The 27731-nt window shown below is 35.0% G+C and overlaps 2 protein-coding genes across 4 annotated transcripts in view; one reads left to right on the top strand and one right to left on the bottom strand.

Moving 5' to 3' along the window:
• Positions 1-23030, bottom strand: part of LOC137406529 (syntaxin-7-like) — a 383065-nt gene extending 360035 nt beyond the window's left edge. For all 3 annotated transcript variants that reach the window (XM_068093131.1, XM_068093122.1, XM_068093139.1), the window contains exon 1: positions 23019-23030. The gene's annotated coding sequence lies outside the window, so the exon portion shown is untranslated. The remainder of the gene's footprint in view (positions 1-23018) is intronic.
• Positions 1-27731, top strand: part of LOC137385672 (HEAT repeat-containing protein 1-like) — a 68154-nt gene that overhangs the window by 17715 nt on the left and 22708 nt on the right. Inside the window, exons 12-29 of the mRNA XM_068072192.1 lie at positions 1334-1406; positions 1556-1816; positions 2745-2923; positions 3983-4117; positions 4608-4805; positions 6904-7035; positions 7293-7387; positions 8256-8396; positions 10796-10884; positions 11212-11360; positions 11499-11627; positions 12110-12328; positions 12513-12654; positions 14658-14785; positions 15381-15555; positions 16808-16908; positions 19101-19265; positions 20428-20603. Of these exons, the coding sequence (XP_067928293.1) occupies positions 1334-1406; positions 1556-1816; positions 2745-2923; positions 3983-4117; positions 4608-4805; positions 6904-7035; positions 7293-7387; positions 8256-8396; positions 10796-10884; positions 11212-11360; positions 11499-11627; positions 12110-12328; positions 12513-12654; positions 14658-14785; positions 15381-15555; positions 16808-16908; positions 19101-19265; positions 20428-20603 (2687 nt within the window). The remainder of the gene's footprint in view (positions 1-1333; positions 1407-1555; positions 1817-2744; positions 2924-3982; positions 4118-4607; positions 4806-6903; positions 7036-7292; positions 7388-8255; positions 8397-10795; positions 10885-11211; positions 11361-11498; positions 11628-12109; positions 12329-12512; positions 12655-14657; positions 14786-15380; positions 15556-16807; positions 16909-19100; positions 19266-20427; positions 20604-27731) is intronic.

Raw genomic sequence — 27731 nt, forward strand, 5'->3', positions numbered from 1 at the left:
AACTTGTACCCCTGCTTCGTTTAGTCAGAGTCATGTGTACTGTATACAGTAAATAAAACAGTCTAGAAATAGACCATATGTTATATTTTAATAACATATATCCTTTATAAGATGATGATAAAACATAAACATTCCAAATGTGTTATTTCTGCCAATTTTAACATAAGCATTAAAGTAGCGAAGTCTAGCCCACGCTAAGGTTACGATCTAAAAATTTTTTTTGGATAAATTACAGTAACACATCCCATCCTAGCGAAGATTGTGTGAAATAAAAAAGAAAATGGACACATTTCTTGTTTTTTATTTTTACCAACTGTAACAAAAAATTGGATGCTACTTTCGGTTTGGTCGAAAACTGAATTTTTGGCAGAAAAATTATGTCTGAGGCAGAAAAATCTTCAATTTTTGATCGAAATTCGATTGGGATGAGTTTTGAGACCAAGCTGTATATACCAAGATTTGAAAACCAAGCTGTATATACCGGCTGTATATACATGTACATGTAGGTACAACTTAAAAGTTATATCTATTAAAGTTATATTTATTGTTTTATATTTTCTTGTTTTATTTAGTTATATATATTTGTACATCTCAAGTCATCGCATGATCACGTACCATGATATTTACTTTGTAGAAGTTGAGAAAATGAAAATGTATATCTTTATTTTTAAAATAGAGTAGCTTGTTCTTCATATAGCAGAACAGATTATACAAATTGTATCTTACACATGCAGGTTGATCTGTTACTATCGGATGACAACAGCTATCTTCTTCATACCATGTGTGGGGTGCTAGTTAGCCTTTGTTCTTCCAGCGTTTCTTCACCTGAAGTGAAAGTTACTGCTTTACAACACCTTATGAAGCTATGCAAACAACTCACTCAGGTACCATGCTATAAATGAGCTTGTAATCCACATGGCGAGTTGCAAGATTTTGTATCAACTGTCTGTAGGTTTAGCTTGTGGTGTCCTTGTGAGAATAATTGGAGATTTTTTAGAGATCTTTGGTAGAATTTTATTATTTTCTTAGCGAGCTCCCAGGGGGTCAGGTGTACGTCATTCCATAAAGTACACAAGAGGACATTGTTTTTTTTTGGTTTTGTCATAATAATGTCTTACGGAATCAAAGCTTTCAGTTTGCTTTTTCTATAGTTATGTGTTATAGTTTGTTTTTGATAATTCAGTGTCAAGAATAGTGTTGCTTGTTTCATTCTATTCCGTAACAGGTGATCTTACACAATATATAAACATTTGAGCTAGGAATGTCATGAGCTATTTGAACAACGGAACTTCCGTCTCTTGCTATTGGCTTATTTTATTCAGCTTTTTTGTAGCAAGATAGTCTCATTAGCTGCACCTCCAAATGTCGGAAGACAATCCTAGAAGAGATCTGTGCGCTGTTCTTAGGCAAGTCTGTACTCAGTTTTCCTGTTTATCTATTTAACTTTCTAACATTTTGACTGAAGGGTGAAGCTCTAGGGTGTGTTATACCTTGAAGGTCTATATACAGTTATGTGTCTGTCTACTACACGATGTACTATTGTTATTTTTGATAGGCTGGAGTGGCGGTTGGTGGACCAATATGGAGGTAGCTACTCTCTTTCAGGCCTTTTTGTCCGACCTTCTCCGGAACGAACGTGTGCAAAACTTCATAGTTATTATCGAGAAGTGGATTCATGGCGATTCCTTTTATCAGTCCTTCTCCTCTGTACTCTCAGGAGTAGAGACTTATCTTACCTTGAACTTAGTCGCGTATATAAACAGCATGCGTCAGGAAGATGTTGAACGAATTATCTATCACCCCAATGGTTACAAAAGTTAGTATAATTACTGCTTCTCATGGTTACAATGTACACAATATTCGGCTCAACTATTTTCGACTCAAGTTTTGTTTTGTGAGAAGCTGTGATCCTAATGCGATCCACTATTAGTGATTTGTAGTCTCTCCTACTCTTAGTGTTACACTCGGAAAAAAATATTTAGCTGAACTTTGGCATTAATCAATAGCCTAAAATGTCTCAGCATAATATAGAGCTGTTCAATGTCTACTTGCACTATGCATTCGGTTTCATTCAGTTTTCAGGAGAAAACTGAATGAAACCGAATCTTCAATTCTTACTTCGGTTTACTCATATTGACATTATGAACCGCATCGAACCGAGATTTGTATATTTATTAATAAATAGTAAACTAATAATTAATATTTGCAAAAAATGTTCAAGTAATGGTGAAAATTTTAATTATATTAATATTAATTAACCAACACAATTTGAAAAAATTTATCCTCTTTAAAATTTAACGAGTCAACATCAAATTGATTACGTAATTTAAAAACAATTGAATAAATATAAATAAAAAAATTACAATATACTCAGGACAAATACAATCAATGAAGATTAATACCATAATAAGATATTACAAATATAAGTTTCTTAACTACAAAACATCACATGAGTTTATTTAGCAAGAGTCAAGACTATTGCTACAATTTGGATGAAACAAAACTCTAAACTCATTTGCTGACCGATCGATGCTCTAACGAAAATTTGCTTAGGAAACTGCTGCGTGGGCATGCGCGAACACTGAATCGAATCGTGATGTAAAATTCAATTTATACGAAGTTGTCTTCTCCTTCTGAATCGATGAACCGAGAGAGAACAACTATTGAAAAACCGAATGCACTCGAATCGTTATCCAGCACTAGCATAATATTTGTGTTACATCATGATGTTTCATGGTTTTCAGCTTTGGCTGCAGTCATCTCACTCTTGGTGCACGAGGAGAAAGTATTGAGACGAACTGCAATGAAATTGCTCTCACGACTATTTGACTTGGCCAAGCAGGATATGCCTCTGGTGCGCCTAGCTGAAACTCTGCTTGCACACTCGGCTGAGGTGACAACTGATCCTCTTCAACTGCCTGAGGTAGACTATTCTTGTTACCGACACTTCCTGGCGTGTGCTTTCCAAAGTTTCAAGTGCACTTCATAGTCATTGAAACTCCTTTTCTTACAAATTCACTTGAAGTAATTGTAGGAGTTGTCTTCCTATTAGCTATGTAATTGATGTGTTATTCAAAGCTAATATTATCATTTATATAAGACCCTTATGGACTTGGTTTAAAAATGACAGTCAAGAAGAGATTCGGAGTGTTTGGGTTATATCACTTTGACTTGCTATATGTGCCATACCAGTTACCTAGGTCTGTAGTGCATTTGCTACAATCCATCTGTGATTGGTTGCATGCGTGACTCTGGTCAGACCAGGATCCGTAACTAAGGGCTTATAAGGAAAACCAATATAATATTCCAAAGATAACATTTCTTACACGCTGACTCCGCCAACCATCCTAAATAACTTAACTTTACTGGCTACTGGTCATAGAGTATGCGGCAGTGGTGATTGATTACTTAGTAGCTGGAGTTTGCGTTCCCATCAATCTTACAAAGTTGTATATAATATAGTTATATTATGTATTTATTAATATTGGTTATATACATTTTAATATAGTTGGTTCAAAGCTGATCAAGGAAATTTAATATAAGGATAACAGATATTGTTAGCCAGCTGTTAACTAATTAACAGTCAGTTATAAATTTGTGAGCATATGAATTTATTGATTTCGTATTGACTAAAGGCAAATGGTCCTCACAATGACTGGTCAAAGAAAGGCAAACAAGTGTGCGCTCCATGTCTTGGCAGTGATGACGAGTCCTTTTATATACACACGCAGCGCTAATCACACTTTTTAAGAAACATTTGAATCCCGTTTTTAAGAATAAATACTGGCATGATCTAGTCACCTTAACTACTACTACATTCAACTACTGCTATATTCAATATACAATATATATACAATATACAGTATGTTGATAGGTAAATTTTAACCCTACTCTCTTTGTATTCAGCTTATTGAGTTGGCACTTCGCTAGTGTCACGGCGGGCACTTTGTTAGCTCACATAGAGGTCTCGCAATATTTCCAGGTTTTAGTGAGCTTCCTGAATAGCAGTCGAAGCAAAGGCACGGTAAAAAAATTGCTGGAGCTAATATGTGAGAAAACCACTCCTCCAACGATGGCCTGCTCCCTACTCCGCTGCTTTGATTCCTACAGAGAGCCTGTGAGTAATACGAGTGCTTTGTACAGATGTCTATGATGCTCCGCCATGCATGATTTTCAACAAAAACAAAATGTTTTTAGAATTTTTTCATTGTCTGTCAAATTCAATGAACTCGTGTCTTGTTTGTCATCCAAATAAAATACTCGTGTCAATAATTAGTTATATATTATACAGATGACGAGTTTACAGTTTGTCAACTATTGCTGACCCAAAAAGTGAAAACAGCAATAATTTTTTGAATACGAACACTAAAAACTATAGTCAGCGCTTTGAGGGAGCTGTTGACTTAGTGACCAGGAAACAAACTCAATGTTAGTTTCAATGACAATCAGAAGATGAAAGAGCTCTTCATTATAAAAATATTATAACTATATTATCAAACCTCTTCTCCCTCATGGACATGTTGTGAGCAATGAAATCGAGTGATGCAGGTTTCATATGATGTCTCGCTTAATAGCTCTAGTAATATTGATAACTTTTAATTTTCTAGTTTATTCTGTGTGGAATTCAATTGCTACTGTCACGGCTCATCTCAGTTGATGTCCATCCTGATGTCAGCCTTTTACACTCTTGCCTCAGTCGATATGATGAATTCTCTGTCGCTGCCCTCTCAAATAAGAAAGAATTGTGGAGCCTCTTCATTCAGTCATTAACTATCGCTGCCTGCAGACAGCATTCACTCTCTCTGGTTAGTCTTTTGCCAAAGGTTCAAGAGTATGTGTGGTGAATGTGGTTTGTGTATTTTTAAATTTGTTCGCCACCTTCATATTCCTTGAGCATGTTTTGACTTTTGTAATACCGCCGTTTTGTATTCAAGTTTATCGAATCAATCAATTTTAAAAAGCAACAGAATTTGTAAGGACAATGGCAAAGCCTGCAGGGCCGTATTGTTCTATGAGGCAGCCTCTGCTGTGCAGAGGCAAAATTTCAGCACCCAGAACGACCAAACGGTGATTTTCTTGTTGTTTAGTGTCGACAATGTTCGGACAAAAGGTGCGAACGTATCGTGCAGAGCCCGTTTTCAGGATATTACTAGTGGTTGCAAATCCAGCGAATCCATTTCGACACCATTTTTTTAACTGCTGAGAAGGGAACGGAAAACAGACGTTTCGGTTTTGTCTGTTCTGGATTCACATATTTAATAATAACGATTAAGTTTAAATGTGCTAGACGCTGTTGAACTGAAGAAGAGTTTTGATTTTGACGACTGCCATAAATTCTGGTCTTCAAAAAATTTACTTCCACTTAAGATGAATATTTTGATAGTTGTGGGAAGCCAATTACTTACGGGATCATGTAGAGTAATTCTTGGTTGGCTTTACTAGCCTTATTGCAGTTTTACGAAATATTCTGACGATAGTCACTGGACTGATTACAATTTGCAAATGATATTTGAAATGTTTTCTTTATTATTATTGTTATATCGACTCTGCGCGAAGCAGACGTGTTTAGAACTATCTTGAAACTTTCAAGAAAAGAATGAATTTGCCGCGAGCTTTCTTCTTATTGCTCATATATCGAGTATGCTTGCAAATTTTTTTCACACTATCTTTACGTGAAAACATCTACTTCATTGCAAAGAAATCAATTCAGGATTTTCCGAGGCTGCTACGCGTAACAGCTGATTTAAACTTTTCGTAATTTTGTGTTTTTTTAAATATCTGCTTGACAAGCCCTAGTCACGTATTATGTCTATAATTTGTTTGTTTAGTGAGCTATGTTATCATCTATATTTGCATGGAAATATTTATTGCATAGTTTTTATTTTATGCTCACTCGTTGAACCTGTTCATCCATGGGTTAGGGTAGTACCATCAGCACCAAACCTGATCACCCAAGGCGTGAGAAGAATCTCTAACTTTGTTAAATTCCAAGTCCACCATCTTCAAATTTAAATAATCTTTAGGAACGAACTCTGATATCACATTGAACTTTGAGTCACTCAGTGACTGGTGCTCTTATTATAGATCTAGATAGCTTAAGTTAGTTTCATTGTTCTACCACTATTTCTTCTCAGCAGAATCACAAACCTTCTAATATTCAATTTTAAATTATCTTTAGTCTTTTATTTATAGATTTGCTGTTTAGAGTTTATTATTAAATCTTAATCAATAGTCATAATATTTTTCTTTTTTACCCCTGGCAAAAGTTTACATACCACATGACATGTATTCAATAATTCGTATGGAAGGCAACATACGAAGCAATAATACACTGATGGAAGGCAACAATACACAGCAATCTTCATGATTTTTGAGAAATCTTTTTAGTATTATGCTTGCTTGTATAAGTTGCAATAATACAATTAAAACTGCTCTGAAACAGGGTTTCGTGTTTTCTGTAAAATTTGTTCGATATTCGGGAGGGCGTTGCACACCTCTCGAACCCACCCCGCCAGCCGCTCGGGCCTACAGCCCTCACAAGTCGCCTAAGGGGCTACTCAAGATATTGGCAGAGGCACCCTAAAAATGAACAATACAGCCCTGGGCAAAGGTGCATTATTGCGAAAATGAACAGCTAATTGAGGAGACAATTTCCTAAGAATCTGTGTAAAGATGACCATATTTTAAAGTATTTCATTGTTTGTTAGTCTTAGTGAGGCTAAAATTTAAAGTTCAAAACGCATCACAACATAAGTACCCAACCAAGATACGTGGTTGCGGTTTCTCATTACTCCGAGGCATGAATTCTTACAAACAAGCTGCTAGAATTGAAAATTTTTTATTCATATTCATGGTGGTGGATTGGAAATTAATTAATAAAAAAGCTAGCGTATTTGTTTATAGGTAAGTAAGTCATTCTTCGCTGCTCTGCCATCCTCTGATATGAAACACGAGCTGTTGGTGAAGTGTCTGGATGTCTACTTGTCTTGTGAAGATGCTGCAACACAGCTCGCAGTCACCAAGCTTATTAGAAGGGTAAGTTTCTTATTTTCAGGATACATCACCTATTCCTACGCTGCATTCTCATAAGTTTATGGCTGTAGGGTAGGAAGTTTTGGTATCATCCTTAGCTTAAGTAGACCATTTAGCATTGCCATACCCCAGAGGAGAGCCAGTCGATTCTCTCTGGTACGCTATGTTGACATAATTGTCAGCTTGGTCATTACTTAAATCCATTTAGGTTACTTGCCATGTCACTATCAGTTGACACTACAGTAATTGGTTGCTTGCAGGTGACTCTACCAGCCGAGGTCATCCGAGAGCAGTTCAACAGTCTAATCAAGTCTTTTAATCCTGATCATTCAATGAGGTCTAAAAAGATGAGAAGGTGCCTTAGCTCCACCACCAAGTGTTATAGTTGGATATCTTCATATGTCAACATATCAGATATAGTGTTTTAGTTGGATATCTTCATATGTCAACATATCAAATATAGTGTTATAGTTGGATATCTTCTTATGTCAATATATCAGATATAGTGTTATAGTTGGATATCTTCTTATGTCAATATATCAGATATAGTGTTATAGTTGGATATCTTCATATGTCAATATATCAAATATAGTGTTATAATTGGATATCTTCATATGTCAATATATCAAATATAGTGTTATAGTTGGATATCTTCATATGTCAATATATCAAATATAGTGTTATAATTGGATATCTTCATATGTCAATATATCAAATATAGTGTTATAGTTGGATATCTTCTTATGTCAATATATCAGATATAGTGTTATAGTTGGATATCTTCATATGTCAATATATCAAATATAGTGTTATAGTTGGATATCTTCTTATGTCAATATATCAAATATAGTGTTATAATTGGATATCTTCTTATGTCAATATATCAAATATAGTGTTATAGTTGGATATCTTCATATGTCAATATATCAGATATAGTGTTATAATTGGATATCTTCATATGTCAATATATCAAATATAGTGTTATAATTGGATATCTTCTTATGTCAATATATCAAATATAGTGTTATAGTTGGATATCTTCATATGTCAATATATCAGATATAGTGTTATAGTTGGATATCTTCATGTCAATATATCAGATATAGTGTTATAGTTGGATATCTTCTTATGTCAATATATCAGATAGATCTGGCTGTTGAACGTTTTATAGTTTATGTTGTGTTGTTCTGAGTGTTAATTACATTAATGCTTTACATTTTCAGATCAGAGGCGGTAACTTCCATTCTCAAGTTACAGTCGCAAGACTGGAACAGAGTGCGTCTCCTTCTCGAGTGGCTGCAGAACAAGAAGAAAGTAGATAACATTGAGCTCATCGTTACCCCTCTCTTTCAGTTGGTGACTCAGTATGTATTCTCCATCTTTACGGTATAACTCCCCGACTAATTTTTTTTTTTCAAGTTACCAATGTACCTGTCGCAACAAATAATATGGTATAAAAAGTAGCACTAATCAAAGTGGCTGTTACTTCAGCTACAAAAAGCAATTTCATTCAACCTGTTAAATGTTAAAAAACTTGAATCTGTTATGACTTATCAGTCAACTCAAAGACTAGTTTAATTGGGAACAGTCTTGTCCACGCATTATATCTCTATATCAATATAGTGGAATGTCTGCTTACAAAAGACTCTACTATGAAATTTTCAATTTACAAAACGTTTTTCGGTAAAAACTTTGCTTACGAAAGATATTTGTAAATATGGAAAGCTGAAAGCTTTTCGTTCGTTTGTTAATTTCTTGTTTGGCTTGTTGGTTTTCCGTGAATACGACTTAAAACGCTTCTCATTCAGTTTCCTTTGCTCATGAAAATCAGTAGGCTAAACGGCAAGCACATTGTTTTCATTTTCTGTATAATTTGGAGTCATCATTTATCGCATACAGAGTAGGACAACTTTCATTTCTTACAATGAAATGTCTGTGTTTCCATCATGATGACAGTTTTTCATTTCATGCCCATGTAAATGACTATTTCTACTTATGCTTTTAAAAAAAATTTCTGAGCAAATTAAAGACAACAATACATCTTCCTATTCTCACCGCGTTCCTCCAACCTCTCATGGTCTTTTCTTAGCCTGGGCTACATGGGCCAACACCAAAGGCAAACAAACATACGACTCATAGTTTGAATTCTATTTGCTTTGTTTTTTCTTTTTTCAATGTGTACTTTATTTATCATGTAGCAATATAATTCTAACATGTATTTATTGAGGGTTTTAATCATTACATGTATTTTTAATTTATACAAATGTTATATCTGAGTTTTGTGGAGGCTTGGAATGGATTAGTATAGTAAAATTGGGTTATACTTACGAAACAGCTTACGGTATCATTTACTGTCGTGAGTAGAGGCGCCTCTGTACTGCAGATAGAGGCTCCTCTGTACTGCAGATAGAGGCGCCTCTGTACTGCAGGTAGATGCTTCAACTTTACTTAGATTAGATGTTTAATTTTACTTACTGATTAGATATTTTGTAATTAGAATTAAAAGTATTGCGTTGTTAGTTTTCTCAAAAATTCTGTTTCGTTTGAAGCTTAGTAAAGTTTATTACAGCAAAAGTTGAACTATTATTTTTTACATTTTTCTACCTTGAAGGCAAAAAGATGACATGAAACTTTGAGTTCTGTGCAATCTACTCTAAAAGGCTTGTGAGATTGCATGAGATTTATTGCTCAACAAGTTTGTTAGAAACTGGGTTGTTGCACAGGTGTGAGCGGTAGTAGCAGCATCAACAAGCTGAGGAACTCATACATGTTTGCTGCCATCAGAATATATCAAACTTTCTCTATCAGATGGGATGACAAACTTAAAGGATTTTATTCCTAACTTCTATGGCAGTAATTTGCATGTCTTTTAATGATGTTATGAATCTTTGTATATATGAAACTTTCAAATGTACATGAACAACTGTCAGATTTGAAAATCTGCTGAGTTTTTTAAACAATGCTATTGCCAAATATGTTCACAGCTGTGGGAACACCGCTATTAAAAATGGCTTTGTTGAGAGTTTTACTGTCAGACCCAAAAGTTAATAAACCTTCCATTTGGATAGTTTGGGTTCTAAATGTCTAAACACACTTGGAAATTTTAGTGTTGAGCGAGTGCTCTCAGGATGGCATGAACACATTAATTTAAATGCATGCATTTGTGGCAAACTGCCGGTGAGATTGGCTAACCTACATCCATCAGTAACCAATCATAATCATCCATCTACTTCAGCATGCCTGTGCTCTTGAAGAAATACATCAAAAATTTTTCACTCATGGTTTTTGCGCCGTGTTTCAAGCAAAAGAGCACGAAAGTTACAAAATACAAAATTTAGTTAAGTATTAAAATTGGTTTAATGAATAAAATAGATTGTGATTTTTAATTTTATCAATGGAGTAAAACAAAATGTTATGAATTACTGTTGTCTAATTTGAATGTTTCAACAAACTATGTCTTGTGGTTAAATTTTACAGATTCATTTTTGTAATCGGAATTGGTTCTCTCACTACAGTTGTTCTGTAGTTACATTGCAGTTGGCTAGGTTTTTCCATGATTAGCTAATAGGTAAGGTAGATGCTGTGTGAGTTTGTTAACAGTAGAATATGTTTGGATCAGTGAGACTCACTCACCTGGATGATATGGCCCTCAGAAACGCTCAAAAACCCACCAGTGTGTTGGTACCATTTTAATACCTACCATTTAATGTTATGTGACTTGTTGAGCGCGAGTAACATTATTATGGGATGTATGTTTGTTTAGACTGCTAGAAATGGAGGAGGAGTCACAATCAGATTATATTAAACAACTGTTGCTTGGCTGTCTGGATAACTCACTGACTATATTGCAGAGTGCAGAAAACTATAAAGGTGTGTGAGCAGACTGATACAGCATAAATTGTAGGCAGTCGACAGTAATGTAATGGTATAAGCTGAATTTGATATATTTTAGATAAATGTATGTAATTCTATAACTTGTTGTAAGAGCAACATATCACAAATATTTTAAAGTCATTGCTCATCAAAGATGACAAATTTCATGCAGTTTGTATCGTGTCTCACCGTTTAACATATTTTTCGATTAGTGTTTCTTTGAAAATCCATAGACACTTCTGGTTTTTATTTTTTCTGGCTTTTAGTCATCTGTGAGATATCAAATGGTTTCAAGGTTTCTCAAAGGTTCTAGCTCAATTGTATGTCGTGTAGAGCTGCTGGGAATTGATCAGTTTAACATGGAGTCTGTAGTCCAATGCATCCGAACTTCAAAGAATCCACAAACTCATCAGCAGGCCCTTCTCCTTTTGAGAACCACTGCCAGGCTTTACCCCGTGAGAATTGTATATTATTTATCATACCCTTGTTTTCCGGTTGTTTCTTCTCTTTCTACTAGCATTACTTGTTTTTACCTTTTTCAACATGCGTTACCACAAGTAATTTTTCATGCTTGACTTTTGCCTTCGTTACAGGACCTTGTCCTCCACCATGTGATGTCCATATTCACCTACATGGGAGCAAACATTATGAGACAGGATGATGCCTACAGTTTCCAGATAATAACTAACACTCTTGATACAGTTGTACCTGAGATCATCAAGGTATGCTCCGTTCCTTGGAGGTTTTACCTTGCAGGATAAGTACACCATAGCAGCCCTTTTAATTGTTATAAATGGCTACTTTATAAGCAAGTAAAGCTTTTCTAGTTAAAAGCCAAGTCGACACTCACCGACTTATATCACAAGCTATAGATGGTAGCAACCCATTATGACCTTGAAAGTAGCTATTCGGTATGCATAAATGCAGAACATTTTTCATAAATTCTATCTAGAAGCTCTTAAAGCAGTAAGATTACTGCAGCATCAATATGGCCATGAATAAGGTCAGCGTAACACAAAAACTGTCACTGTCACGAGAAAATGCTTGTAACAAAATTATTTTTATCTCTGAACTTCTGATCATGGTAGGTAAGTCCATATTTGCCGGGACAAACAGACAGTCGAACCTCTTCTCTATAATGCAGTCCAAAAATCATGTCCGATTACTTGTAACAATTTATGAATGTTAATACTTCCTGTTTTAGGTCTCAGACGAGTCAACCACGAGTACCGTCACTGGCATCATCCGAGTGTTTGTGGACGCTTTCCCTCACATTCCTGAACATAGACGCCTGATTCTCTTCCAGCAGTTGCTGACGGCAGTGGGCGACTCTCAGTATCTGCACATTTGTGCGTTTCTCTGCGTAGAGGCCTTAGTTACATCGATCGCCATTCCTGAAGCTACTGAGACTCCCGAGTGGAAGGTTTATACAGTTATTATTATACCTTGATGACTGGCTCATTATACCTTGATGACTGGCCCATTATACCTTGATGACTGGCCCATTATACCTTGATGACTGGCCCATTATACCTAGTTACCTAGTCTGTACCTAATCTAGCTCAATTTAAGCCAAGCACACATTTATCTTCCTTCATCATTTGTAGACAGAATCTAATCAAGTGACATTCATGGTGCATCTGTTTGCCAAGTTCTCTATAAACAGTCAGCTGGAAGGATGTACACGAATGCTCAAGTTTCTATGCTCCCTCCCCTCTACCACACAGCCCTTGACTGCAAGAGGCAAAGGTTAGTCAGTCTTCTTGCCATAAAAGTAAGGCTGTTTATTGTTATTGTGTATTACAACAAGACTGGTCTTGACACTCCCACAGTTAGGATATGAGGTACCTTTACATCTTAATAGAAAACCAGGTCTTACGATGGAAAAGTATTTCGTGCATCTTTCAATCTCGCTTCAGTATGTCGCTACGTGAGATAGTTTATTAGCCACTCTGTTTATATTTTGGCATTTGAACAATCACTTTGGTTGATACTTATCTGCACGGAAGTTCAAGCATTTTGTTAGCCAATTTTTATAATATCCATGTAAGCAAGTTGACATGCATCGTAAACAGTTGCCCGTTACTAAGAAATTATGAATTGTCTTCTCTTACTCTAGCATCAGGAAAGTAGCAGACAATTCTTCGTATCACTGAGCTGTATCTTACGCGTCATTGAAATTTTATAAATGGTTCGTCGAGCTCATATTATAACATGTTTCATAAACAGGTCATGAACCCTCTGTACTACCTAAATATTTTTATCCATTCTCAGAATGTGAATGAGTCATGAAGGGCCAGCCATACTCTTTTGAATAGCCAAATGAAATCCCCATATGGGAGGCAATGGGTGAAAGTCTCATCATTTGTTCATCGAGTCGAGCAAGGAGTCATGGATGTAAAGCAGAGTTTTTTCTGTGGTTAATTTCTCAAGTTGTTTAGATATTAGAAACCATGAGTCGCAATCGCAAAAATCGCATTATAGCTGTTAGTACAAATTTTGAAACAAATGAAATTTTATTTCTGCGAATAAACTTGATAACTATTTTATTTAATGAATGGTAATTGTTAACTGGGTATGAAGTTGCATGAATCAAATGTTCAGTCACAGGATTGTGCAAGTACCGAATGTCCAGTGATTGGTTGACAGCTGAGCTGCTCATTATTATGATTGTATAGTCATTTCCTTGTGCCTGTCTCATGCACTTTATTTACTCCTGTTTAAAATAGCAAGCTGTCAGTGCCGAATCATACATTAGAAAATCTCTGGGTATTGTGTGTGCGTGTTTGTGTTTATTTTTATCAACAGAAACAATACAGAAAAAGAAACTGCATATTAGTAAATATATCAGGTTAAATACAAATTGATGAAAAAACTGAAAAACTATAGCAAAATTTACTCAACCTGAGTACGAGATAATGATGATGAAGCCATAGGTGCACTGTAGCCCAGCTAGTGTTGCGCAAGCCCCAAAAACAGCTAACAGCAGCAGGACAAAGGCATCTTTCACAAGTGTCTTTCTATGACACTTGTGAAAGATGTCATAGAAGCATGTCATCTTTCACAAGTGCAAGACTGGTACAACACTAAGAAATAACAAAAACTGTTTTTGATAAAAAGCTATAAGCATTTGCATAACATGTTCTAGACACTTAAATTTCTCTGTTCACACTCAAAACAGTTTTAGTAGCAAAGCTTGAAGAAATCCCGTTATGTACAGTAGACTTGATGAAATCAATTTTTTATCCTAACCTCTAACTTTGGCATACAGACACACAGACACAGCTCTTGCGATACTAAGCATAGATTTTTGTTTTACTGTATTTTAGACATAATATTTTTTATTTTTTCTAGCCACTTGCGGTCTAGAGAAAAAGTGAAAAAATCAGTTTGAATTTACGTTGAAGGTGTGCGTTCCCCTTAGCGTAACGAAAAATTATATTATCATTATTACCCAAAACCAAGTAAAAATTATAAAAAAAGAGGTAGTGGTTTGATGCAAACCAATAGTACCACAGTTATTGTACAGTCATTAAATTAATAAGTTAGGTTTAGCCTTTTTTATTTGAAGGACCAATGGGATGAGTTTATGATGTTTTTGGTATGGGTTAGAGAATTTTGCTATAATGTTACTGTTCGTATAACATAAAATCCTTATAATGTAAACAATCTCGGAACATATTGTTCATGTTGTACAAGCATCTTCTCTAGCTTATTGTGCCTACATTTATTGCCGTCCAATGATTAACTAGGTAAGAAGAGATCAGCCGATGGCCTCTTTGATGCAACTGTACACACCGATAAACAACTGAGGCACTTTAAATATGAAAGTGCTGGACTCATCATTTCTCTTCTTTCGTCAAAGGCTTTCATCGAACAGGTCAGTGCCTGTTTACTGAGCACTTATCAAATGAAACTCTTTGGCTTGTTCATTCTATTATCGGTATTTTTTCCTTCAAAATTTTGCTGATCTTCAAGCATAGTTACAAAGCTGTTGTATCATATACAGCTGTGCGCAAAATGCCGAGTACAGTAGTAGCCCTGTTAGAGACGTGTCTCCATGAAGTGACAAGTGAGGCAGTGGTATCAACTGTTGAAGTGAGTGAAGGCAGCGTGGTCAACTGTTAAAGTGAGTGAAGGCAGCGTGGTCAACTGTTAAAGTGAGTGAAGGCAGTGTGATCAACTGTTAAAGTGAGTGAAGGCAGCGTGATTAACTATTAAAATGAGTGAAGGCAGCGTGATCAATTGTTAGAGTGAGTGAAGGCCGTGTGGTCAACTGTTAAAGTGAGTGAAGAATAAAAAATAGACAGAGGTAACTCGAAATAGACATACACTAAGATTAATAAATTAAATAATTAAAACTTTTCAGAATATTTCAACGGCAATTATTTAACAGTAATCATAGGTTTAAAGCCACTTCCTGAGCTCTCTTCATTGCCCTCAGTAGTTAACCTATGGTTTTTATGTTTCCGTAGTTTGTGAACAGCGAGGAGGATGAGGACCGCACCACACAGTTCAATAATTTAGTGGAGACATGTCTGCGCTATATTAGTCTATTGGCACAGGAGACTGTCAAACACGTTCAGCAGACGACTGCTAAGTTCTGGAAGGCTCTACTACACAGAGCCTATGAGATCATTGACAAGGTTTGTGGTAAAAGTAACGCCAGTACCACCCTTATTTGCGTAAATCCTGTATGCCCAATATTATTTCCTATACTATTACATAAAAACCCTGTATACCCAATATTATTTCCTATTCTATTACATAAAAATCCGTATACCCAATATTATTTCTTATACTATTACATAAAAATCCTGTATATGTTTAATTACAGGATCTTTGCAAAGTACACCCACCGTTCAACCTTTACAAACACCTTTACACATACTTGACCCTATGCAAAAACCTGCAGCTGAAACCAGATGCCGGGTTTTTGCTATGGTCATATTTGCAAACCCTGGAATTACGCATTATCTTTTGCCAAGTGTGACTTTTATAATATTGTAAGAAACTAGCAGAAAGCCCATCGATGCCTGGGATTTCTTTGTTTTTGTATCAGTTTGTCCACAGTTGGGAATTTATAAGGCTGGTTCTCAGGAACCCGATGGAGCTGGGAAACCAAATATTTTAACGAACCTGGTGGAAGGCTCGGAGCACATGCGTGTGAAGTTTGGATGAACTTGGCTAAAAAATGAAATGGATAGAATATATGCTCGATAACAGACACACGTACACGCGTACACACGTACACACGTACACACGTACAATGACAATGTAGACTATAATAATATAGATGTTGGGCTTACAGGGTTTTTACAAGTGAGACCAGAGTAGTATGCTATGTATTGACGTGCTTTATGGCAGGCTACAGTTTGATAGAGCGCATCAGTCAGCTGCATCTTATTGACTATAGCTATTAAGGATAATTACACAATCTACAGAAATATATAAATTATTGTATTGTTGACTCTTTGATAAAATGACTCCATTTAACATCAGGAAAGGTATTATTAACCTATCTAACATCAGTCTTCTCTGAATAGAATAACTATACGATTAGGATCAGTGAAAAGCGTTCTGAGCGTGATGTGGATCAATAGCTGCTGCGAATGTCGCTGCTAACTGGCCGGTCTGTTGCTGCCCTATGTATCAGAGAAGCTAACAGTATTGCTGATGTCCCTCATGGCTAACATGTGTTTCTTTCTGAAGCTATTATTCTTTGCCATTACTGATCGCAACAAAGAGTGCGCACTCTGCTTGTTTCGAAGTTCTTTCCCCTGTTCTATGAATAGATGTGGAGTTAGCAAGTATTAGTATAACTACAGATAATCTGCATGCTATGCGGGCATTTTCTATTTATAGGTGAATGCTTTGCTGCCAAGTGCTGCCTTCATCCAAGTCATCACTAGTCTAGTTTCTAATGAGCTGCCCCTGATCCGCCGCAAGGCTATGGATCTCCTTAACAACAGGCTGCCTCAAACGGCTCTCACCAGTGAGGAGGTAATATTCGCCGCCCTATCAGCTCGATAGATATCTACCATGATCACATGCGTATCTAATGTTTTGTTATTTTTGTATGGGAGAACATCTACTGGCGAATTTGTTCCCAGACCTAGTTTGTATGCAATAGGTTTGACCGGAGCAAAAATGTTTATGGGGCAGACAACTCTATTGTAGTCGTGGTAATTTTTCTCTTCAAACCATGTGTAATCATTCAGCCCACTTATGCACGAGTAGTAGTGAAGGTCAAGGGCAAATGCGAAGTAGCTAGCGAATTAGAAAGAAAGTAGATGCTTTTTGGCAATGCTTTTTATCTTCAATATGTTCTTTTGCTCAAGGTAATTATTTATCACAAAAAAATCCTTCAGAAAAAATAACCAAATAGGTGAGATTTTATTGCTCCTGAATCGCATTGGTAAGAAATGTATATCTAGTGCATGTCGTTGCATTTTATTACAAGCAATACTATACCGCTTTCGCAATTGTGTAAAAGTTAACCTAGTTTAATATTACAGTACATTTAATATTATAGTACATCATAACTTGTTTTTATTTACCAAACCTTTTACATATTCCAGAAACTGCACATGCAGAATCTTCAAGTTTTTAGCTGCACTGGAAGCATAAAAACAGCATTTTTCACAATGTTTTGCTCTAGTCACATGTATGACGTATCACGTAAGCAGCAGTGAGAGTACATAGTTTGCAGCATTTGAATGCACGTTTGCGTAATGGGGAGACTGACAGAAGTAGGTTTGAAATTTAAATAGGTCTGAATGAAAATATAAAATAGCTCATCCTCTATGAAGTTTGTAAAATGTTTATATCATACATTTAAATAGATCATACGTGTATGTTGAATTTTGTTTTAATTTGTTCTTGAGCCGACAACTATGATAAATACTTCAAATGTTTACATAGAGCATTAAAACGAATGCGTTATGTAAAACTATGATACAAACTAAATGGAGAAACCTACTTTTTTGTAAAACTATTTCTATTAATAAAGTAATAACCATTGAAGAGAGGTTGTTACTGTTATTTTACCTTAGAGACACGTGAATGGAAGTTTAAGCTCGGGGATGTACATGTTCAGTGGTTAAGGAGCTACACAAATACTCTAACTTACACTAGATAGTTAAAATTAGTTTTATATCTATATTTTTGTTGTCTTTGTGTTTTATTTTTACCACTTTCGTGGTTTTTGGTTTCAAAGCTGTAGTGTCTTGGACAAATTTTGGGCATTATAATGCTGGAAGTAGTACTACTTGGTATGTTGAGGGAAATACTTCCTCAAATTTCATGTTTTAATTTCTTATTGAGCTGATCGCGAGTCGGTGTTTCCCTGCGATTCCATTTAAAGATTTGGTAATTCATTTAATTTGTTTCATATCCTACATACTTATGATGACTCCTTAATATTTACCGTAGATAATTATATTCGAGAGATGCAAAATTAAATGAATGAAAAATAATAAATAAAAAGGGGTTTTTATTGTTAGTTTACCATAGAGACAAGCAAGCAGAAGAGTAGGTGTGCCGATGCAGGACACCTACCTACTCATAACCTACTCTAGCTTTGGACTAGTCGAAGCATAAACCAACTTGGCTTACATATTCTTGTTCTATTTTGTTTTACATTTCAATTTTCATCTTCAGCGTCATCACATTCACTTACAAAACTGTGAAGCTTCAAGGTTTCAACATTGTGCATTGGAAATTGCTTTGTGTCTTGAGCCAAGTATTTGCTCAAATTTTATATTGTATGCTGAAAAATCTGTATTGCGATGATTTACCATGGTTGTAAGTAGCTGTAACATTACACCTTTGCTGTAGTAGCTAACAGCTTGCATTACCATAGCATTAGTCAAACTCTTGTACAACTCTCATAATTTTATTGATGTATTGATAACTCTATCATATCGTTCTGTATTTAATATTTTATTTTATTTCTTTTTATGGTTTATGTCTTCATTTTGTTTACGTAAGTGATAATTGATTAAATAACTCGATGTGTTTTTAAATTAAAAAACATTTATTTAGATTTAAAACATTATTATTATTTAAATCGTTCGGCTGAGTGAGGCATAAGATCTCTGTACACTAGGAGAGGCTGTACACTGTACACTTTACATGTACTCAGACTGATGTACATGTAAATTCATGACACATGAACTGTTTGTTTTTTCTAGGTTTCATCACTAGAGGGATTAGTAGAGACTATCCAGTCTATAGCCTTTGGACAGAGTACAGCTGTTGAAGATAATGAGGATACAACCAACAGACAGACAGCTCTTTATAGTCTAAAGATATTAGCGAGAATCATGGCTGACACGCACACAGCTGTCTTCTCCCAGGTATTTCACTCTGTTGCTAGCAATGATGGGTGGCCAGTGCTATGACTGGCAGATGTAGGAGAGATTTGAATTCTGCAAATCAGTGTTATGCCTGAACCGCCATGAGCGCTTTGAACTTAGAAGGGATGTTGTGCAGGTCAAGTTGGCAATAATACTGGCAGCATAGCTATGTCTGCAAAGATTGTTGAGTTTCAGATGTTTATTATTGATTATTGATTTCATTTAATACATTGGATAGCTCATCTCTGCTCAACTCTGCAGACGAACACTGATTCACTTCTGGATTTAGTTCTACCTAAAACTGGTTCAGTGACGTATTATTATATTACTGTGAAAATCATATATAGTCCTTTTATTTGTCTCTACACAGTTTTGCAAACTGTCAAACATCGATAAGGGGCAAGTGCTACCCACAGCAATACTTGTATACAATTCATCACAGAGATATTCCATTACAGTTTAGGATGTCACTGTTCTCTTGAACAATGAGTTGCTTTAATGTAGTAGTAAAAACTTGTTATGTGCAGTCAGGTTGCCCGTCAGCTTGCTTGGCAAAAAGTTTCTAATTTAACATTGTTTTCAAAAGATGTGGTTAAGGCTTCTTTTAGGATTCCATGTATACAGGCAAATAAAAGGCTTCCTTTAGGATTCAATGTATACAGGCAAATAAAAGCCCGCTTTATGTTTTGGAACTGAAAATACTAAAATGTTGACTTTAATTCGTTTATTATTCACTTATAATATCATAGGTGGTAGAATTGGGTAACAAAGAATATTATTGTAAATGCGTCAGCCAACAAGAGTTAATTAATGCCTTGATAACCAAAATTAAAACTAGCTATCTGACAAGCCGCTATCTCAAATAACCATCCGATCAAATATCATAGAGATATGACTAAAACTGTCCTAGTATTCCCAGTATTCCAATATTTTGTTTTTCTGATACTATGAAACTAAATTTGTTTGACTTTTATCAGATGTTTGTCAGTATTACTCTGTTATAATTTTTACTGACTGTCTTTTCTTCATATAAGCGTGTTTGCATTAACTGCATACATCGGAACACATACATGTATACATCTGAGTATAGAGCTATTATATGAAAGGTCTGTATATTTTTAACTTAGTATTTATTCATCATCTCTTATGTACCCATGTGTAGCTGCTGATCCAGACCTGCCAGGCATGTGACACAGATCAGCCATGCGCTGTCAAAGCCAACATTCTGCTGCTCATCGGCGAGTTAGTTAGCCAGCTTAAAATGACCTGTTTGTCTCAACTCTCCCTCGTTCTCCCTCTTCTTATCTCTACTCTTCAACAGCAGGAGTTGCTCCAGAGGTGAGTTCCCTAGTCATACATGTAACGCAGTTTGAAAGATATCATGTATAGAGTCTTTGTGAAGTCTAATGACACTGATGTGTACTGAGGTGTGTATGAGCAGACTATTGTCTGTTGCGGAGTTTATACATCTACATGTAGTTTATATGTATGTATAACTTTTCTTTGGTATTTGGTAATTAACAAAATTATGTTTTTCATTACATGCCAGAAAAAAACAAAAAAAAATGAAAAGACAGAAATCAGGAATTATTAAGTGAGTTGAACAAAAGTGTTATAAAAGTTGGTAATCTAATAGTATTGCGGAGAAGTCAAGATATTGAATTGAAGGTTGTAGTAATAAAGAGTTTAATGGCTTTGTTTTATTTACACTCTCAGACTATTCTTTCAGGGTTTTACAGTATATCAACATCGTATCAATATGGTTTTGCAACAGCGATTTTTTCCAATTACTGTAGTATTCCTTCAAACATTTATATTGCGCTGGTTTCCTACTTTTGGATATATGGGTGTCTTTGCTTGTTTGACGGGTTTTCTTTTCTATCTCTTACTCTCTTACCCGTCTTCAGCCGCTTATATTTCCATAGCTGCCACAGTTGTCAGTTTGTCACATGTCTTTCTATTTTTTGTTGCACGATATTCCAAATTATTGGTTTGTGGATAGTGTGTTGTCTATAGGCTTGTGTTTAGTGTTTACTGTTTACTATTTCGCAGCAATTTTGTCAAGAATTGTGATACTGGTTCTATTTTGAGCAAATTAGTTTTTTAAGTTTCGTGGTAGTTAGAGATCTCCGGAAATTTTTCTTAGAAATCTGTTAACAGGTTTTATCTATTAAAATCTATTACAAATTTAGCGCATCATGGGATATTGAGTGTAACTATTGCTACTCAGGTAAATGAAAGTTATTGTAAATTTATATAAATTTTAGCTATAATTCTGATTCAAAATTGAACAAATAAAGAGCATAACTAGTGATGGTGCCATTAATATGCTAAGAGAAAATATTATTTGAAATTTTAGGTTAAAAGCTGATTCTGTTGATTTCAGGTTAAACCATAATTAACCATCATCATTAATTAACATTCCTTACTATAAACTGGATAGTAAGATAAAATCTTTTACGCTGTTCAAGTATTTGTCATGTTTTGTTCACCAGTTTATGAGTTAATATGACTGACATGCCTGTGAGTGGAATACTTTATATTCTTCGTTTTTTCTCATGATAACTTGCTATAATTAATGTTATATAGTTATAACCTATTAATGTGTATATACGTGTAATATAACTAATTACTTGCTATTTTTGATGGTTACAACTGAAGAGCTGGTTTTTATCTAAGCATCAAATTATTATAAGCAACGCTATAAAGACATTGAATTGTAGTTCTATGATAGCGGAAAATATTAAATAATGGCATCAGCCAATTAAAACTATGTGTCTGTCACTTCCCATTCAAACACCGTCGCTTACTCATCAGTTTTTCAAGTTTCTGTTGTGTCTTACTGTCACACCTTTAGCTACTGTAAAACCTCTAATTGAACGCCACCTTTATTTGAACGTCGCCTCCATTTGACCATCACTATAGGAGAAGGGTTGAAAAATAGAGGGCCGCCGAGTCAAACTCTTACCCGTTGCATTTCACACTACTAATGAAAAACCATTAGCCGTACGGGCGCTAATTGAACGCCATCGCCATTTGGTCGCCACTTTGACAATCTTTGATCTGTATGAACCTATGATTGCAAGTGGTCAGTAGAAAAGTGTCCACAAAATCGCGCTAGTAATGACTAGGTTACAGCAATAACAATTAATGTTTTTATTGTTTCTGTTCGCATCGAAGTCCGTTTTCAAACTCTGAAGCTTTTCAGTTTGCTTGTTAAAACTTTGAATGCAACACCATAGAAGTAATTAATAGCTGTATCAGGCTAATAGTAGTTCCTTGTTTAATATGGTTATGATACTTTTATGTATCTGAGAAAATGGTTTCCATTTACGATGGTATATGAACGACTAGTTCTAGGCTAAAAGTTATGCTTAGCGCCCATACGGCTAAAAGTTTTTCACTATTTGTGCGAAATGCACGCTGTAAAAGTGTGACTTCGATAAAAAATTGTTTGGGCGTTAATATCGACTAGCTTAGCAGTGCAGAAGAAGAGTTGAGGTCAGAAGACTTTGTGGAAGGTGTTGAACAGTAAGAGGATAAAATCGTTTCAAACAAAAGCAACAATCAGAATGAAGAATCAAGGCTGAGCAAATAATGCAAATATTTTTGTTTCAAAAATGTTATAGCATATTTAGCTAGCCAATTTATAGCATATTATTTGATAGCATCTTTGCAGCTATCTTAACGCAGCTTATGATGGATCAATGCTCATTACTCCTCTTCTATTGCGCGTAAAAAGCCAGTTTTGACTGTCAACTGTAGCAAACATATCAAGGAGCTCAATGAGCTTTTATGCAACATTGTTAACTGCAGTAATAAAATATGTCTTCAAAATTAGGAAATAACAAATTTAAAGCTCAACAAATTGCAAAGCAGAGCAAAGGCAATAATGTCGTCACAGGGTAATTTCAATCAATAGAGATCATTTAGAGATCTACAACAAGTGGGAGGTGAGTTAGCAGGTTTCTCATATATAAAAGAGTCAGTGTCGCTCCGCCCAAAGAAAAGCGCAAAGTATAGGCAACCATTTGATTCGCCCATAAAGAGGCTTAGTTTATCTTCCCAAAATTCTGACGAGCTATTTGAAAAATACAACGCCAGCCTCCATTTGAAGGATACCTTTATTTGACCGCCATTATAGGGAGAAATGTTGAGAAATAGAGCGTCATGGCATTCAAATAGAGGTTTTATAGTAATTTTAGCTATTTTATTGAATATTTTTCAAGCTTTTGTTGTGTCTTATGGTCACACCTTTAGCTAATCTTGGCTACTGTTTATTTTATGTTGTTTAATAACTGTGAGTATTATCAATATCCGCATTAGTGATGATAAGTAGAGGCGTTACATCAGCCATTGCTCTACATTTGTAAAAATTTACAAACAATTTTATTATAATTCATAATATTAATTTCATAAAATTGTTTTAATATATCATGTGCATTTGCTAATGAATGTCAATTTTAGGTCTGTTTTTTAACATTCCTATGAAATTCCTTTTTGGTTAAGAAATAGCAATCAAGTAAGAAACTGTACCAGCGGTTCAGCATGTTGATTCGTAGTTATCAAGTTGAAGTCTTAGTTATGGCTTGCTACAGAATACAAGGCTTTTTTGTCTACCCTTATATAACACTATCGCATCAGTTTTAAATTCAGCAACAAGTCCTGTCTCTCCGCAATTAAAAAAACATGACTAGCCATGAAAACATTGTGTAAAAGTTTGCTGGTTCTGGCTATTCCACGTATATAAATATGAGAGCATCCATCTTCTCATTCTTTACTATTTACGCTTATTAGATAACCTGTAAAAATGTATAGCTCTTGAATAAGTTCAAGTTTATTTCTGCCTAAATCAGAAGATGGATAAGTGATTTGTTAAACCAAAGCTATAACATAACATCGAACATCGAGGTTTTGGATTACCCAATTATTAGTTTTACATTTCACACGATATTTGAATCACAACAATTTCACCCAAGAAATTTTACAATTGTGTTAATTTAGCTAGTTGAACCAAAGAGCTTGATTGGAGGTTTTGATGTGAGTGCCAATAATGGTGAATACGCAGATAGAAACTGTTGAACAGGCTTTACACAAACAGTGATTAATGTAAGCAATTGAGAAATTGGATCCAACTTGTAACTAACGAGATCAGCCTCTGCTCATTGGTTTAACAATGAAAACTTTCCTTGTTCCTCATTATTTCCTGCTTCTAGATTTTTTCCAAGCATTGTTATCATGTATTCAGCCAAGAGCATTGTCACCATGGCCCTAAGTGGCTAATACAATTATACGTGTCCGCTTATCAATCCCAAGTTCAAATATTTATGGAAGAAATTATGAAGGAATATCTCAAGAGCGCGGTATTGTAAATTATAATTATATATTCATGAATAAATAATATGAGACCTTGAAGAATTCAGCAAGACTATCATCCAGAAGCTCAGCTACGTTCACGCGTCCTGATTGCCTCTTTTCTTTCATTGCCTTTATTGATATCTAGTGTTCCATTTCTGTTCTAATGTTTATAAGAGGCTGTCTTTGCATCTAGGCTTATATGGGCTGTCCTCAAGCTAAAGCTCTGTTTAAAGACTGATGGAACATAATAGTCATGTGTTGTTTTTGTGGAGCCAAATCGTTAGCATACCTATGATTTGGTACTGGCATCATATATACGCTGGTATATATAACCTGGTTTATATTAAGTACAATTACCTTAAATCAATGCACACCTTAATTATAATATATTTAAGGTAAGTGTACCTAAAATTCAACACTGACCGCACATGTATATATATGTATGCATGTATGTGCTTCTTCAAGGTAAGAATCAAGTTTTATTCGGAAATATTGTAAATATTCTAACAAAACACATCTGAAGATTGCATTGGCATACAATATGGTCTGACCAATAACTCTTGTATACCTAAAATAGCCCATTAAATGCACGTAGAAAAATTGGGCCAAATTTATTTGGGCTTGTAAAAATACCTAAACATTCCATGTGATTATAAAATATGTCATATTGTGGTAGTCATTTCATCGTTATTCGCATGTGAAGGATAATATTTTTGCGTGCTGCCACTATGACGCTGTAAAGCGCAGATAATGATAAGAAGTACTATTATGAGGATTCCGACAGCGACAAGAACTACGATTAGCACTCCTATATATCCATTTAATGGCGAGTCCTTGACCTGAGAAGTCACCCCAATGGGGTCTAATGTTGATTCTGCTGGAAAGCTTTGTTGGCTCGTTGTGCTGCTGAATCTCTGTGTGGTCACCTGAAATAATGTGATTTAATATGTATTATTGGTGTAGGTGGAAAGGAAATATTGCGAAGTTCCAATATTCAACCTAAAAGCTTTATTGCATTTATGCCAAGTTTACACATTTTGTGAAATTTGTTACAAGTTTAATAACTGTCCTCTAATTTTGCTCGGAAATATTTAAAACCATTTTTCATGCCTGCGCAGGAGCAGTATTTATGAAACTTCTCAATATTACAAAAACATCCCTTGCAAAATCCTTTGTTTGATACAGCATTAAATATGAACAATCCAGGTTTTGCTTTGGACGCACGTCAGTTATTGTGTCATCAGCAATTAAAATATTTACTCGACAGCATTTTAATAGTCCAGTCTCTAGGAAAAATCAATTAGTTTTAACTGTCCAGTTTCTAGGAAAGATCAATTAATTACATTATTATTCAGTTAATTTCTCTCACAGCTCAAAAATCTAATAATAAATACATTAGTTAATTATATACAGCGTTGAAACAAATACATTATGTAAAAACCTAAATTACAAAACTTAATTATATAAAAAAACAAGAAAATTAATAGTAGATAGAAAGTTTTTATTGTCACAATTGTATCTGCGTTAAAGACAGAAAAAAAGAGATGTAGCCTTTGTGATATAAGGGGACAGCTGGTGCTTATGCAGAGATGGTGATGGAGATGCAAAGCTTGTCTAATTTGCACTCTGTGAGTTTCTTGTGATCACAACTTTTCTTTTTGTCTTTTACTTGAAAAATTTGAAATATTATCTTTAATTATCACATTCAGCATTTGAACTTTTACTTTCTCTCTCACGATACCTATTAGGTGGCTTTGGAGATTTCTTAAAAAATTTATGAGATGTTTACTCGTGTCTTTCTATTGTTTGCGATTTTAGTTCTAAGAAAAGCATTTCCCTCTTTCCATCTCACCACTACTACCACTCGCACTAGCCTGCTTAGAATCAACAATTTGACATATAAAAAAGGGAGTTATGACACATTAAAATTATTTGAGTAAAGTAGAAGTAGCTGTGTGAGGAGGAAGTGTGCACACATGTACTGCTTTACAAAGCTGCAATGTTTCAAAAGATGTCACACGCAGTATCCTAAACATTTGTTTGCTCACTGAGAGAAGTATTTGCTAAAAGTTTTTGTTATATGTAGAGGTGATCGTAAGTCGACGATTGACTAGTTATAAAAGTTACTGACCTTCAAGCTATCTTAGTAGCAATTTAATGTTAGTCATAATGATACACGGTGACAAATATTAGACTTGAATTCCTGAGCAATGTCTGTCTGAAATATTTAATTCATTAGCTATGTGCCCTATCTATATTAGTAGTAAAACTTGTATTTGTAAAAATTGTTAAGCCCAATCTTAAATCTACAAACTACCAATGTAAAAGTAATGTAGAGTGCACTTAGCAAAAGGTTTTCCAGTTAGTTGAATAGAAAGTCAACCACATTGCTGTAATGACTGTGGTTGGTGTTTGTAATTGACTTTGGTTACTGTTCATTCACAGTCATGTTAAATGATTATGAATTATTTTAATGAGAAAATTAGACCTAATAAAAATCGAGTGTTTTGCTTTGTATCACTTTTTACAAAATTTGTGAATATTCCCGCTTTCACACTTGAACTCTTACTACCAAGGGTAGCCCGCCATTTCTGTTACAATTTTTGTTAAAATTTCAATACTCTCAGCTTCATTGTGTTAGTTTGAAGAACAAACGATGTTTGGGTAACTATTTGAAATCCATGTTATTCTATGGAAGCTTTATTTACAGTCATGGAAGTCAAATAATGCACAAGCAGTTTAGTTGAAATTTGTAAAAAATTATAAAAAGAGCAACCTTCAATAAGCAAGGATATCATAAAAGTTTGTTATAAATCATTCAAAAACCATTAAAATGAAACTGAATGTCATTGCAATCATGGCCCATTTAGATGTCAGAATAGAATCTGCAACAATATTCAAGCCACATCCAATAAACGTTCAGTTTCCCTAATAGCATTGATAGTTGCTATAAAATCACGGAAATTAACTGAATAAGAATTCATAGACCTTAGCTTCGTACATAGATACAAAATTACAAATATTTTCTGTCGGTATAAAATAATTTAGTCGAATTCAAACCCATGACATAAAACTAAAGGTTAATCTTTTCTATTCATTAAAAGCTGG

Source organism: Watersipora subatra, chromosome 1 (assembly GCF_963576615.1).
Source record: "Watersipora subatra chromosome 1, tzWatSuba1.1, whole genome shotgun sequence".
Lineage (NCBI taxonomy): Eukaryota > Metazoa > Bryozoa > Gymnolaemata > Cheilostomatida > Watersiporidae > Watersipora > Watersipora subatra.